This window comes from Aricia agestis, chromosome Z, assembly GCF_905147365.1.
Source record: "Aricia agestis chromosome Z, ilAriAges1.1, whole genome shotgun sequence".
NCBI classification, from domain to species: Eukaryota; Metazoa; Arthropoda; class Insecta; order Lepidoptera; family Lycaenidae; genus Aricia; species Aricia agestis.
The window spans coordinates 39,986,489-40,003,582 of NC_056428.1; the positions used below are offsets into that span (position 1 = coordinate 39,986,489).

Consider the following 17,094-nt stretch of genomic DNA (forward strand, 5'->3'; position numbering starts at 1 on the left):
AACGGCGGAGTAATCGTTGAACATACATAAAAATATATCCACAGGCGAACGTCTAGACTCCTCCTGTTTGGAAGTCGGTTCAAAATAATTGTAATAAAATATTATGATATTTTATAATATGTATTTAATTTAAGAATAAAATATAATATACTATGTGTGTTGTTTACTTTCAACGTTTACTTTCAATGTAAGGACTGATTTACCAGATAGATTTTACCTGAGTAATAAATAAGTAACTTTATAATGTGTTAAGTGTAAATTATTTACCCCTATAAGAACCTCATGTCATAACATATCCGACGATTGAAAAATCATTCCAAAAGAAAAAAGTAGATACACTACTTTTCAATCGTCACCTTTTTTTGCCAATTAAATTTATGATACCTAATTTGAAATACAAATCTATCAAAGTTGTATATTATTTGTTTCTTATAGAAACTCAGGTAAAATAACTCGAACGGACTAAACTATCGATAGCAAAATACTATACTATCGATAGTAAAATATACATCACTAGCACACGCACACATTGACAGATCAAAAATGGTCACACATTTTCGAGTTGTCAGGTGGTCTTTACGACAGTATATATTATGTCTATGGTAGAAACTAGTATTAGTTCCAAGTACTCCCACTACTGCTGCTGCTATCAGCGCCAATATGGCGACGTTCAAACGTCATTTTTACGTCAAATTTAGTTCCTGTCCCTCACATTGGGGGAGCTGATTCCGCTTCAAATAGGCACAAAAAATAGCTGTCATTTCAAAGCGTATCATTAGTCCAGCGTGCTTGTATAATGGAGGTCAGTGCTAACGTCAAACTGTTGAATTATCAATAACGTTATTTATATATTATATATATATTATATATAATATATAAATAACTTTCGAAAAATAAACTGAAACTATGTTTCGTGAAATTTCGAAAAAATAAACTGAAACTATGTTTCGTGTGAGTATCAAAATATTAATTGCACCGATCTAAGAATTTTTAGAAACTTTTGACCTGCTTAAAGCCACATATAAGCCACATGGGTAAGACCAAAGTTGAATTTCTCCAGAGGTTTTCTGTCTGTACATAGAAACAGGTAAAAACGGAAGGTAACTCAAATTTTCAAAAACCCGACTGTATCATAATATTATACCCAGTGTCACTCTCATAAAAATCACGAATCTAAGTGGGTCCTAGACCATCAATTTTATTGTGCAATATTATTGAACAATTTGTTTGCACAATGATAATATATAATAATTTTGCACAATGCGTAATATTGCGCAATAAAATTGATCGTCTAGAGCAGCGGTCGGCAACCTTTTGGCAGGCAAAGGTCACAAGGTGGCAAAACAAGTTAATGGCAGGCTGCAGGCCTTCTACTCATATTAACACTAGAAGCCCAATTATATACCTACGCATAATTAAGGATTTTCTAGAAAGTTTTTATTACAAAATGACACAAACAGCTACGTTTTTAAGTTAGTAATAACTACTAGCAATATTAGAAAACAGTTTTATACTTATAACTTATTCACAAAACATTCAGTCACGGGCCGCAAGTAAAACGTTCGCGGGCCGCGTGTTGCCGACCGCTGGTCTAGAGGCCTGCTAAAAGCTAGCTAAAATCCATCAAGCCATTTAAGGTGGTCCCATTCTCCATACATTTTTGCCATTGTGCTTTATGTTAAAAATCTCACCGGTTCCAGGTCCAGTATAATCCTGTGATCCTCTTCACTAGGGTTCATGCCGATGACTCCGTTCTGGTATGTGAAGTCAGCGTACAGAAAGTGAGGGTATGATAGCACAAGGTACGCACCTGAAAAGAAAGAAGACTTCGGTAAAGCAGATAATATGGTAATTTGGGTAATGGTAAAAATATTAAAAAAAAACATTGTAGTCCGAAAAAAGGTGCTTAATCTAATAAATAAATATTTAATACTTCTTTGATGTATCTACATAACATTATTTGTATTTTAAAATTTCGATTTTTTTATAAAGTTTATTTACAATAATTGTAAATAAACTTTATAAAAAAACATTTTGAATTTTTTTTTAGTCAATTATTGACTAAAGTATATATATAGGACATATTATATGTGCCATTTTGTTCGATAACTTTTTGCCATCTTGTTGGTAGGGACATGATCCCATTGCTATAATTATTTTGGGGCTTCTGATGAAAAAACTGTGACAAGTAGCAGTCCTCTTGTGATGTCAACCTGACACTGCCTACGGAATTCTGCAGCGACCGAAACAGGTGGAAATCTGAAGGTGCAACACCTCCCAGCCAAACTCCCGTAATTTTTGCTAAGTGGCTAAAGATGTATGAGGTCTAGTGTTATCATGGTGCAAAACTACACCCCTTCCTGTTGATAAATTCCGGTCGCTTTCTCTCAATTTCTTTCTTTAATCTCATCAGTAGTTCGCAGTACAGTTTAGAATCGATGGTCCTGCCTTGCGGTGACAGCTCATAATGAATAATGCCCTTCCAATCCCACCACACACACAGCATCACCTTGTTGCGAGTTAACCCGGGTTTCGCCATAGTCTATAAAGCCTGACCGGCCTTTTACCACGATCTTTTTCGCACGTTCTTGTCGTACGTGATCCACTTTTCATCATCAGTTATCAGCTTCTTCAAAAATGGTTCGGTTTCATTACATCGTAATAAAGAATTACAAATGAGTACACGGTTCATTAGGTTTCTTTCAGTGAGCTCAATGCTCATGAGTCACGAGGCACCCAAATTTCGAGCTTTTTTGTCTACCCAGCGTTTTTCAAATGCTCCAAAACCATTTTGTGGTCAATCCCCAGTTCTTTAGCTACATCGTAACTACTAATACTTTTAATATATCTTGCTCCACTTTAAAAAAAAAACCACAGCCGAACATATAACCTTCTCATTTTTTGGAAGTCGGTTAGAAATGACATCAGTTTTGTCCGTAACAGGGCCACAGACGTAAAAATTTTTTTTACGTCCGTGAACAGGGCGACCAGAGCGACGTGCATTTTTGATTTAAAAATTACCGGATGAAAACGCTTAAACCAAATTTGCGCTACTCTCACAGATACTGCAGGTCCATAAACATCACAAATTTTTTTCGCGGCTTGTGTTGCATTTTCACCTTTTTTGTAATAAAATTTTAAAATGTATCGAATTTCTTCATTTGAATAACTCATTTTAACTATAAGAAAAACAAATGAAAATTTCACATTTACCTAATTTGAACTTGGAATTGTCTTCTGTAAAATTGAAACTTTTTAATGGTACCAAAATCAGCCAGGTACAATTGGTATAGCCCAAGAGATTTTATGACAAGTTCATACATACTATAATGCGAAAATACTATTTCCCCAACCTATTATTATAAACTAATCACGTTATTGCATTTTAAGCAAATCCGTGACCCAAGAACGTTGAAAACATTTTTTATCCGGGATCGGGATCCGAACCTGCGACCATCGTCTTGAGCGTCGATGCCAATGATAATAAATTATGTCGGCGCGCTAATCAACTGAGCTTCCGGTTTTAGCCCTACCAGCGCCCTGGGCGAGATTTCTTTGGCGCCCGCCGCCCAGGGTGCTGGAAGTGCTGAAAAATTGGCGCCCCTTTTGTATGCAGTCAGCGCTCTTTTTATCCGGCGCCCTGAGCGTTCGCCCCCCCCCCCCCCCCCCCCCATCCCCCTCCATTATGGGAAATGTTAATTACAACTAAGAAATTACATTGTGGTTTCATTCTATTAGTTATAATAATTTACATCGGTCGGTCTTCCAGAAATGAAATCAACGTGCATCAAAGAGGAATTGCAAATGAGTTTAGTTCACTGTAATTGAAGCTGTAATTAGTTTTATAGAACGTCTTTAATTAGAAGTATTAAATGCTGAACAATAAACTATTATTATCATTCATCGTTCGGACTTCGGAGACAAAAGTGGATGAAGTGTATTAACTAACATTTCATTTTTTGCCCTAATAATTTAAAAAACCTTAAAACTTACTCAGCTGGATAATATATCTGGCTGATTATCTGCATAATAAATAATTTTCCGCTCCCAAAGCCTCTTTTCATACAAAAACCGACCATTTTCAAATTGTTAGTAGTCCACTTCATCGTTACGTTTTCATTTGTTTTCTATCTTTTCATCATCAAATTATTTCTCAAAGCTTAATAAACGCGCGAGAAAAATAAAATTTGTTCGCACTAGAATAATAATATTATTAATCCTACCTCGGAACTCAAAGTATCAAAATTCATCAAAAAACGGTTGAGTGAACAGAATACTAATTGATTGTTTGTGAAAATACCTAGTACGGAATATACAACAAAATAGATGCTACATTGTTGTTGAAATTCCGGCTACACACACACGCGTAACCTTTACAAATTACAAATTCATATGAAACGTATTCAAAACGTATTTGTTACAACTTACATTGTTCGAAATCAAACGTTTGTTAGCGTTGCCCATGTCCACTACATAAGGCTCAGGATAATTGAACATTGCATCGACGAAATTAACTGCATAGGGAAAATGAATCTGTTTTGGACTCGAATCATCAAACAGAAATATTGAATTAATTTGTAGCTCTGTAATTAATATTACAGAGAATATTCAATAGTGAAATTAAATGTAGAATGATTTAGGCCCATAGCACACGGCGTATTTTAAACGCGCGTTCTTGAAACGCGCGTCTTCTGTGCCGTAGACGCTCATTGTTGCGTTTGCGCGTTTGAAGCGATACAAACGCTTTATTTAATATCGTTGTACCTTGCGTATACGCGCAGTAGAGGCGCGTTTCACGGTCGCCCTGGGTGTAAGCTACAAAGTTGCGATCGAATCTCGTTTTAATCGCGTATAATAATAATATGCGCTTAATCTGCGCATCTTCTGCGCGTTTAAAATACGCCGTGCGCTATGTGCCTTAGAACCTGAATTCCATATTTGACTACAGTATTTTGTAATAATTGTTTCTCTCTAACATAGCTACTTACTTCAAAATATTTAGGTATGTATTAAAATTATATTTGAAAGAAAGAAATAAATTTTATTTGGTAAACAATACAAAAAAAAACTAAACAATTAAAAACATTTCAACACCTTTACCAAAAAGGTGCTTACTCAGCATGTGTCGCGACCGTAGTCGCAACGCTGGTTTTCAGTAAGCGCCTAATGATGAGAATATAATAACGCAATAAAACTAAGCATTACAGTGTCATTTAAAAACATAAACAATAAGATAAAGCTATACTTAACAATTATAATAACAGTTGCATTAATCATAAAAAGCAACTTACTTTTAACATAATATTGTACTCTACCCGTTTGTTTAAAGCGAGTAACAATAATTATTTTATATTACAAGTACTACAATGTTTTGGATTTGCCGTACATTAAAAGGAGTTTTTTGTTCGTTTAAAAGGTACTCGCGCAGTTTACGTTTGAACGTGACAATGGACATTGTCCAAAACGATGATATTGTACTTAAACAGATATGTTACGTCCATACTATTTTCCGGCTTAAATCTCTTCCGAACAATTTTCAAATTCAAAATTGCAGACATTGACAAATTTGACAGATGAGTGAAACAAAAGATACGAAAAACCATTTACGTAAAAGAGACAGTTCTATTTTTAAACGTCGAATCGTATCGCTGTCTCTTTCTTTGCCTGAGCTATGACGAAAATTCGATTTTTTCCAGATTGTTCGAAAAAATAATTGAAAATGTAAATAATCGAGGTATTTATTGCAATCAAGACATGTGGTAAGAGATTCCATGTGTTTTGTTTACTTTCGAGTCATAATTGGTACATTTTTGATACACGCACGACGTCATTTTAAATTTATTTAGGTAAGACAAAACGCGGCGCATTCGTGACTACACAACAGAGGGCCCAATTGGGCCGTATTTGAAGCTTCACAACGCGCGCTTTGAGTATTTCATCATTGGTCCAAAAAAAATCACATGTACTTTTTATATTTTTTTTCGTTAAAATAGGGTATTTTAAGAATATAAATTAAATAATTTTGAAATTCATAGGCTAGTTTTTTCTCAATAAATTTTTAAAGTTTCGCTCTGATGTCATCATCAGCGGCCATTTGACCTCTGCAGTATGTTTTAAATCTCCTTTCAATCTTATTTATAATGGCTGGTTCGTCAAATGCAAGTTCTCATTATGTGAAAGCTGATACGAGAAGCTTACCAAAAGTTCGAAACGTAATGTTGGTCGAATTTATTGCTAATTTAACGCCATTGAAGGTCAAACACATATTTGTTCAAAAATATAAGTAACTAATGGGTATTTTTTCGTTTATATACAGAAAAACGATCACTGACCTTATTCCTCGAAATGTTTTTGTAATGAGCAAAATAAAAAATAATGGACAATCCCCATTGTTATGCAGTTCCTGATAGGCGGAGGAATATTGTTCCGGCATTTCGTAGCCATAATTATATTTAAAACTACCACGGAAAGCAGATTTACTAAACGACGGGTATATAAGCAGATCGGAGTTTCGGACATCTATCTCGCTTTGAAAAGTTAAGTTTCTCGAATAAGTATTCAGGCCTATGAGATTTAATTACACCATATTATAATAAAGAGGCAAGTGAAGTGTTCGTCGGTTTTCCATTTTGAGAATATTTGCTTTGTTGATAAAAGGGCTCGGCGAGGAACTGGAAAACAGAAGCGAGAGCATGCATTTTGAATTCATTGAAGAAATCTTTTGCTTTTCGAGATAATACTTCCAGCAATAACAGTGTCGGCATAATTTAATTTGGACAGTATTAAGGTTTCACAAAGTTTAAGTCTGAGGTCTTCGGTGAGATATTGTCGCATAGGGTAAACTACTTTTAGACGATAGAAGCAGCTTCTGACTAAATGTAGTCTTCTGGCAAAATGTAGTCTTCGAAGCTTAGCTGACTATCCATGATAAGGCCCAGCAATAGTTTTTATCTCGGCGTATACAGTTCCTGCGCGGTAAATGAATTTCTGTGCAACAAAGTTGCATGCAACATCAAGACGTTGTAATAACTTTTATAGTAAAGTCATGTTATTTGTATTAGCAAAGATACTGAACCTATTTTGAGACTATTTAGGAGTGTATAGACTATAGAGTATAAACAACGGGGCAAGATACCTAAGTATAACAATCTATTTTATCCTGCCCGGAATCAGCAAAAAGATATAATTTTTCGACGCAATACAAACGGTCCCCGCTGCCTGTCGATGAGCTGAAAAGGCCTACATGGTTCAGGAACAAAGGAAAAATCTTAATATTATTTGTGCTCAAACAAATAAATGGCAAAAATCGACAAAGCCGGAATTTTCAGACAAAAACAAAATCGAAGCGCTGTCAATTTTATAAAATTGCAGTGACAATTGTCAAAGTCAAGCGTGCGAGGCCACATTGCTCCGTTGCGTCGCCGCAGCGTCCAGACATCGACATAAGTCAAATATCAAACGCTCAAAATGCGTTTTGATCGTCTTTAACGTCAAGTGGAATGCGGAGTGCGTGTTGTTTCGACCGAAAAACGATTTGATTAAGGTTGTGTTCCGAAATTGAACATAGCATCGACGCCATACTGTTGACAGTACATGGTGTCATGAGCACTGGCCAGTACACCGCGCTGTGCAGTCAGCGTTTTGTATTGTGTTGTTGCGCGTCGACACAACTTATATTGTAGCATATAGCATTATTCCGTTCCGACAACGCAACGCTCCGCAATGCAACGGGGCAATGTGGCTCCGTTTAAGCCTCGAGCGTAACAGGCGCCCCTGAACCTGAACTAAATACATGCTTTTATTTTACCGTTGAAATATACTTGCACCGCCAGTATGCCAGCATTTTGGAAAAACGTTTAAGTTTTTACGCGATGAAAACATCCATACTAAGTAATATTATAAATGTAAAGTATGTATGTCTGTTAATTATATAACGCTAAAATAGCTTAACCGATTAAGATGATTCGTATGCAAATACTTACTTCAATTTTCAAGAAAAGATAAAGGATAATTTTTTAAGATCGGAAAATTAAATGGTTACCTCGCAACGAAGTTTTCGGCAACATTACCTCATATTGCATATTTTTATGCTCTTCAGTCTACGCAACTTAATACCAAAGTAATTCCTAAGCGGATGGACCGATTTTGATCTAGTTTTTTTGTTTTATTACCATTAATTCCATTTGCATTATTACCAATTTAATATATTATTACTAATTATTCGAGCTCAATAATCTTGCTTTTAATTAGCCATATGGATCCTAAATATTCCATTATACGACCGGTTTATAGTTATTTATTATCGAAAAACATCTTAGCGTTCACTTCATATAAAATCTTAATAATTTATTTGCAAACCAAACTGGATGTATTAGCATCGCCTTCCTGACTTTGTACAACAACTAAAAAGCTCAAAGTATAAACTAAGCAAATAATAGTAATAAAATATAAAGGTGATAAAATTTTGTATTTTTTGTTGTAGCAACAACAGAGTTTCAATCAAAATTCATTTGCCATTTTCAATAGTGAAAATAGAGCCATTACAGAAGAACGGCACTTATCGACGGCACGCTCCGACTGCCGTCGACAAGTGCCACTCGCGGCACAATAGACATATCATTCTGTCTACTCTGCTCGCGGTTCGTCTGGTAAGAAGCCTTAGGTGTCAAAAATGGATGGGTATTGACATATAACGCATCGCTAAAGCTTAGGCCAAACCTACGCGAACAGGCGTCTGCGAAGCGGAGCGTCAAGTTGTCAAATGTGTTTTTTGTATACAAAAGACACATTTGACAACTTGACGCTCCGCTGCGCGTCCACTTTGTCAAATATTGTACATTTTCGACATCATCTATATATACCGGAGCAGCGCCATGACACTTATGCTAAGTACTCACATACGGTTTTGCTCGATAGTTTTACTTCGAATCGAAGGAAATGACATATATGACATTTTTAATTCCATCGAGCCGGCTCGAAGCGAGCCTTCGAGTTGTCAGTTTTGCGGTCCACACGGTGGTTATTGCTCGATTTGGAGTAAAATTATTGAGCAAAACCGTATGTGAGTACTTAGCATTAGCGAAGCGCATTCTACCAAACATACAGCTTTATATTATGAGGTTATTAATTATTTTGACGACCTCTGTGGCTCAGTTGGTGGGCTGTTGGTAGCTCAAGCCGGGGGTCGCGGGTTCGAATCCCGCCGACGGAAAAAATGACGGAAAGTTTTCAATGTTCCTGGGTCATGGATGTGTAAGTATTAAATATGTGTACCTATCATATAATAAAAATCTTAAATATATGTATACCTAGTATAAAAGTATTAAATATATTTCCGTTGTCTGTAGTGCTAGCACGGCAACCAGTAGAAATGCGAAAGTATAACTATAAACAAACTGTGGACATAAACTTAAGGTGCCGTTCCGATCTTTACCGCGGCTAATCAATTTCAATCAATTCAATTAAAATGCCACATTAAATGACAGACTATAGTATATTCATAAATAGGATGTTATTTTAATTTTTAGGACTATAGTCTGTCATAAAGTGACATTTTAATAGAATTTTTCGGAACGAAAAAAGATCGGAACGACACCTTAAGTTTATCTTCACAGTTTGTGACTATAGTCTGTCATAAAGTGGCATGATAATTGAATTTTTTGGAACGAAAAAAGTTTGGTACGACACCTTAAGTTTATCTCCACCATATCTCCACAGTTTGTCTATACTTTCACATTTCTACTGGTCACCATGCTACTGGTACCTGTAACACAAGTCCTTCATGTACTTAGCACGGGGCCAGACTGACGTGGTGTGAAGCGTCCAAAGATATATTATTATATATTATATACCTATATATATTTCTTCTATAAGTGATTACGGAATACCTCAAGTATTCCGTAATTACTTATAGAAGAAATTAATAATTTAAGCGGCAATGGCGTCTAGCATTTAATTGTTGGAAGATGAATCTAGGGATTTTAGGATCTAGATCAATAGTCACTTACGAAATTACGATCTCAATAAACTCCGATGCCAAAGATCTAAGAATGTCGGAGCCTTAACGTTCATGTTTTGCTTTCGTTTTTAATAAATTTTAATAAAAAAGTTCATCGCTTTTCAGACGAAAAACGTTATTTAAAAAAACCACAACAAACGTATGTTTTTAGTTTCTCATTTCTTTATATTAAATGCTACGAAGAAGTTCGGCCCGTATTTTTATGCAAAGCATAAATCAGTATTTACACAATTAAGATGGGGAGGAGATTGCAAACGAGCCTTGACTCACCTGATGAACAGCTATTTCCTCAATAATGAACTGTCAAAACAAAATCACATGGCTCCGTGATCCGTCCTTTCGAAATGAGTTCTTTGCTTAACCATTTTGGCGTATCCATTCTCTATAACATCTATGGGTTCTGCCGACTTCTGCCAACTTGGCTCGTAGTAACTCGATAGAATCGTTATTAAATTTGTACAGCTCTGTATATTTACTCCAATGCTACGGAATACTAAGTCTATTAGCTAGTAACTCTTCGTCTATACCGGTAGACTTGTATTTACTTTGATCTAAGTTATTGATATAACTTATCAATAACTTATACGTCGATTGTTATCAATGATAAGTATCTCAAAGTATCTCAAGAACCGCTATAGATAGACTTCTGAAATTTTCACTGATTGTGTATTTCTGTTGCCGCTAATAAGAACAAATACTAAAAAACTGAATAAAAATAGTACTTAAGAGGGGCTCCCATACATCAAACGTGATTGGCCTTTTGTGCTCTATATATAATGGCAACAGGTAGGCACTTGAGTTTTTTACAAAGCCCTTGATTAAATTATATTGTGTACTTCAATATTTAATGATTATTTTAAAATAAAATGAACATTAATTAAGAGGGGCTCCCATACATTAATACTATAATTTTTGGCCTATTCTTGCTCTATAAACGGCACGGAACCCTTTGCGCGCGAGTCCGACTCGCACTTAGCCGATTATTCGGATATTACGTGTACAACATGGTCAAAACATTTATTAAAGAGCTAGTAGCGCTGCTCCGACTTTTGGATAAAATTCCTCTCGTGTTTAGGAGTGACGGAAAGGAAGGAAATTTTCTCCTAAGGAAAAACTTTCAACTGATCGGCGTCTCTACTCTCTCCTCGGTCAGGCCGAAGTCCACAATGTAGTTATTCTCAACGTAGCCAATGCTGCTCTACTATATAACGTTTATGTTGTGGTAAAAATGTAAATCATTTGAGTTCTAAAATGCATGTAAATTGCCAATTACAAGTATCGGAAAAGCAAATTTTCCGTGAAACTTTTACTCGAGTCAAACGATTCAAACTTTCATTAACTAAGAGGCGTTTAAACTGTAAACTTATAAATAATTCCCTTTGCTAAAGGCTTAGAGCGTAGTCATGTGTCCATAGGATTTAAACTTTGAACTAGTTATATCGTGAATGGTCAGGACTCAGGAGTTATAGTTGAGGAAGTCCAGTGTCCAGCATACTATACATTAGTATGCTGGACATTGGACTGACAAGAAATTGATTTTTAGGCAGCGGTCCTACGTTATTTGGTCGAGTTATGTTGCCATATTCCTTTAGCTGGGCTTGAGCTCAGCCTATAGAACATGGGCGAACAAAATTAGCAATGCAATAGTCAACAGAACAGTCTGTGAATAAGCAGTAAGAAAGCCAATGCATGGATATTTAAAGAAAACGTATGATAGCATGGGCGTACCCAGGTTCTGGGCCAGGGGGGGCAAATTACCCAGGTTCTGGTGCCAGGGGGGGGGGGGGCAAATCAGATTTTTCATAAGCTAGGTGTTTATAAAGAATAAAAAATTTATAATTTTTAGTTGTAAAAATACCTATTGTATTGCAAACAAATGGCAAAAATTCGTTCTTAATTTTTTATTTTTATAGATAAAAGTACTAGATAATATACTTAGTAGGGACGTCAACATGATCCAGGGGGGGGGCAGCTGCCCCCCTGCCCCCTCCCCCCCTCGGTACGCCCATGTATGATAGGCATAAATTACAAAAGTCTGATTTCTTGCAAGTTGTTCCGACCTCCTAGTAATAAGCATTCTCTTCAGCGCACACAGTACACACAAAGCCACTAGGATGGTAACTTCAGTTGTTGATGGTAGGTTCAATGAAACCGGTACCATCACCGAAACCGGTATCGTGCGAGTTTTCCATCGTTTCATTGAATAGTTTCTGGCGTAATCGATTTAGCTCGTTTCGCATATTAATCAGGGTAGTCAGCGCTTTGGATATAATTAAAACATCGGCGCGGTGTGGATTTTCACCGGCTATTTCACGATACGCCGGTAAATAACTAACCTAACTTTATGCCAACGTGCCAAATGCCAATTTCAGCAGCCTATCGGCCGAACTCAGAGACATTAAGGGCCTGTTTCACCACTTTCTGATAACTTTATCAGAAAGTGGTGAAACAGGCTATTAGGCACTTGCCTAATAGGCTATTCACAACTTTTTTGACAGATTCTCCATACTTGATCTGCCAAGTTAATTGGTGGATAGCCTTATCAGCAAGTGGTGAAACAGGCCCTAAATGTTTACTTAATCTTAATTTAATGAAGAGTTAGTTAGGAAATGTATCTGTGTCAACGACTTTATTGAATTTAAGTTAAGCAAGTGACAGTTAAATCAAACGCTCTGGTGACCGTAAGTTAATCACTGACTCGTCAAATATATCTCATAAAGTTGTATCTATCTGTGGCTCTTAATTCTGAGGTCGCAGCTTTCCGCGTCGGAAAAATATTATATCCAAGTCTGGTTAGGATAGCTGATCACCAGATCCTCATCGTTTGGCAGGCCTCACGTAGACGTTCTAAAAGTGTTAATTTTTAACCGATTTAGAAATAAAATATTTTTCACTTTCATTTTTCACTTTCATTTTTCATAAGCAAACATGCCAATGCGATGTATGTTCATTCATGCGTCGGATCGCGGATGGGCACGTAAAGCTTGATTGTTACCTAGTAATAAGGTCGCCATTGTGACAGCTATGTTAATATACTGTATTATTTTTGTATTGTGTGCACAATCTATACAAATAATAAAGAATATTTCATTAATTAAAGTCGACACTGCGCGTGATCTTTCCCCAGTGGTCATCCGTCCCATTGGCGATTATTTTAGTCAATATAATATTTTGACACGTTACTGATGGACTGAGAATTGAGATTTGAGATCTACGCAATTTCTGATGTCATACTTACGCTAATAAGTTACAAAGATTATGTCAAGTGATTTTTTTTTCGCAAATATGAGCTCACTGACGAACTAAATAAACAGGATTATGCCACTTTATAATTAATAACGATGCTATACTGTTGAAATGCGGAAATGTAGAGTCCAAAGTAGCTTGATGTGAATGGAAAATATACATAAAATTATTTTAACTATGTAATACAACATGGTTACCTAATACCCCTATTGGCAAAAGCCAAAGTCATCAATAGCATGCCAATGCTGAGAAAGTAAGGCTTTCAATCAAACCAAAAGGAATTCTAATTATAAATAACCACGGAACCCTAAAAATAGAAAAAGCAGAAAAGGCGTCAGGAAAGTATATACTAGTGATAAAAATGTAAAAGTGTGTCAGTCTGTCTTTCTGTCTGTTACCTCTTCATGCCCAAACCGCTAAACTGATATTTCTGAAATTTGTTATCCTGGATATCAAATTTCAGCAAGATTGGTTTCGGTCGTTTCGCGCAATAAACTAATTTTGGCGCAACGGAGATGCGGATGTCATATTCTGTGATCTAGTTAAATATACTTCTTAATAATGTATCGAAATAATAAAAATAACTTTATTTCTGTTACTTTCTAAGGTTCGGTTGCACCAGAGGCGTGGTTAAAGTTAAAGTTATGGTTATAGTTAAGGCTAAATTTTACTTTAACTTTAACTTTGACCAGAGAAAATGACAGATGACAGCTGGTCCAACAAGGTTATAAATGAACGTGGGCGGGGGCGCTGCTGGTAAAGGAGAAATGTCAAAAATGGCGTTTTTATATGATGACAGCGTTAGTTCCTTTTTTCGCCACGTGCATTTAAAACCTTGTCGAGCTCTATAGTTATGGTTAAATATGGCGTCTTGATGGTGTCCATTTTTAACTTTAACCAAAGATTTGACATATTGCATTGTAGTTAAAGTTACAGTTATAGTTAAAGTTAGTTGGTGTAACCCAAGCTCATAATTCATTTCCGTCGATTCGTTTGGGCCCCTAATTCCTCGGTGTCCGACTTTCCGTCGACGGTCTTTTGTTACAGCTTGTAATTAAAAGCTAGTCAAGCTGGACGTATTTGTGAGACCTCTGACTCCGTGGAGATAATTGTGATTGTCTGACACCTAGGGGCTAGAGCAGATCTTTACACTGCAGATTCTAACTGGAAATGATTTAGAGTCTAACTGGAAACTGGTAGGTAATGCATTCTGTCGTACCTTTAACTACATAAATAAAATCTATATAAACAATAAAATTAAATTAAGAAATTAAAAAAAACCCCCCGCCAAACAACTTTAAAAAGCAATGAAATAAAATATTTTACTGACTTTAAGTTTAAATAATTCCTAAGTGTAAAGTGGTATTTTAGTCCATAATTATTGTCACGGTGTGTCGGGGGACCGCCAACAGTGTCTTTTGCATTTTGTATCGCCATGTCACTGATTGTCTCGATATGGTTCACTGAAAACTGACCCCTATACTATAATGTTATGTGAAATCAAACATCTACATTAGCGGTCCCCCGACACACCTTGACAACAATTATGGACTAAAATACCACTTTACACTTAGGAATTATTTAAACTTAAAGTCAGTAAAATATATTATTTCATTGCTTTTTAAAGTTGTTTGGCAGGGGTTTTTTTATATTTCTTAATTTAATTTTATTTCATGCTTTTTAAACTTGTGTTGGTTATAGTGCAGAATAATTCCTATCAACAGGATCATATTATATCCCAATGAACCCCATCTAGGAATGTCCTTTTGGATGAGGCCGTCAATATGAGTCCAAACATGAAACCTCCACTTTGGGTTCATATGGAGCTGGCTCCTATATAATCCAGGTGATGCTGCAGCAGCAGCATGCAAAATTTTATTGGTTATCTACGTCTTCCTAGTGGTCGCAATTAAAATGAGCCCAAACACGAAACCATTGCTCTAAGTTGGTGAGGAGTTGGGTATCCTATTGATTACCAGGTGAATGGTGATGCTGCAGCACCAGATCAACTTTCCATTAATGTGTAAATATTCATAAATGTCACGTACTAGAATGCAATAAAGCCCACCAAAACGCCTGCAAGTTGCTAATCGGCTCTTTACGAACCAGATGAACCGTGATTTTTTGTACGGAACAGGCTGATGTTGATGAACTATAGCTAAGAACACTTTCAATTAAGTCAGCTTTCAAACAAAAAAAAATAGATCATAATCGGTCCACCCGTTTGGGTGCTACGATGCCACAGACAGACAGACAGACAGACCGACAGACAGACACGTCAAACTTATAACACCCCTCTTTTTTGTCGGGGGTTAAAAAAGGAATTTAATATTTTGTTACTTCCGCTAAAACTCAGGAACTGATGAACCGATTTGGCTAAATTTAGTCTTGAAATATTAGTGGAAGTCCAGTTTATATTTGGATAAGTATATAAGAGAAGTGATACTAAGTTCACCGGGTCAAAATTATTTATAATTAATAAGTGTTATTTATTATGGTTTTCCCAGGTCTTCCGACTCTCCATAATTAATTATTATATATTTCGAGTTGCGTCCCGTCTTTGGTATCCTTGAGAATTAATAAAAATTAATAATTGATTCAATTAATATTACTTGTTTAATTAATTTCAATTACAGACGGCGGCTATGATTCGACGAACATTGAACCTTGAAAACAATACGAGACTTGGAAAAATTACATAGGAAGAAATATTTTATAAAACGGTATTTATAATTATTACTTATGATTAAAAAATCCTCAACATAGCGTAGCGCATACCAGAAATTTTATGTTATTTATTGGACCTAGTGCTAACATTTAGTTTGTAGTAAACAAAGTAAATGTTTTATTGACTTTTTTACTAATATTTTTTACAAAAATAATACTTAAGTACTAAATTTTTGACTATTTTTTTACTTACATTTTACTAACTTTTTAGGGTTCCGTACCCAAAGGGCAAAAATGGGACCCTATTACTAAGACTTCGTTGTCTGTCCGTCTGTCTGTCTCCAGGCTGTAACTCAAGAACGGTAATAGCTAGCTGCTAGAGAGTTGAAATTTTCATGGACTGTGTATAATATCTGTTGCCGCTATAACAATAAATACTTACTAAAAATAAAATAAAATAAATATTTAAGAGCCTACTGTCAAACGCCGCCTACACACATCGCCATCCTCCAATCGTGATACAATGATTCCATGAATCGTGCTCCCGGGTATGTGCTTTACGCTGCAGGCTGCAGCTAATAGTGAACAATATCGCGTAACAACGGTTCCCGAATTATAGCACGAAAGCAAAGACCGTAAGTCCTAAAAATACAAATTGAATACAATACTAATATTTCCTTTTATGAAGTGTGTAATTGTAGTAGTGCAAGTTATTTAATGATGGTAATTCAATAAGTGTAATAGATATTTGTAAAAAAGCTTAAAAAGGTTTATAATTACGAAAAATAAAACTATCGAGTCAAAATATCGTGTAAATAAATATAATCGTGTTTTCCGTTAGCTTAAACATATCAGATAAACAAACAATGATTAAATAAATTATTAATTTTCGTAATAAAAAATTATGAAAATTGAATTTTATTAATCTGACTGAAAATACATATATTTTATTTCCAACACTTCATTTTGCGCAGAGTAGGTAACACGTTTTTAATTCCCACTTGCCAGGAAAATTGACGCCCCCCCCCGCCCCCCTCCCCTGGGTACGCCCAGGGTGGCTTCCATACAACAAACGTGATTTTTTTTGCCTTTTTTGCTCTAAGTATATCAATAATGGTAACAGGTAGGTAATTGCATTTTTCACAAAATCTTTAATTATATGT

General features: G+C 35.8%; 1 protein-coding gene across 1 annotated transcript in view; it reads right to left on the reverse strand.

Annotated features, from left to right (window-relative positions):
* The window catches only part of LOC121738423 (sensory neuron membrane protein 2-like), a 96,228-nt gene that overhangs the window by 7,301 nt on the left and 71,833 nt on the right, over positions 1-17,094 (reverse strand). Inside the window, exon 8 of the mRNA XM_042130462.1 lies at positions 1,692-1,810. Coding sequence (XP_041986396.1) covers positions 1,692-1,810 — 119 coding nt within the window. The remainder of the gene's footprint in view (positions 1-1,691; positions 1,811-17,094) is intronic.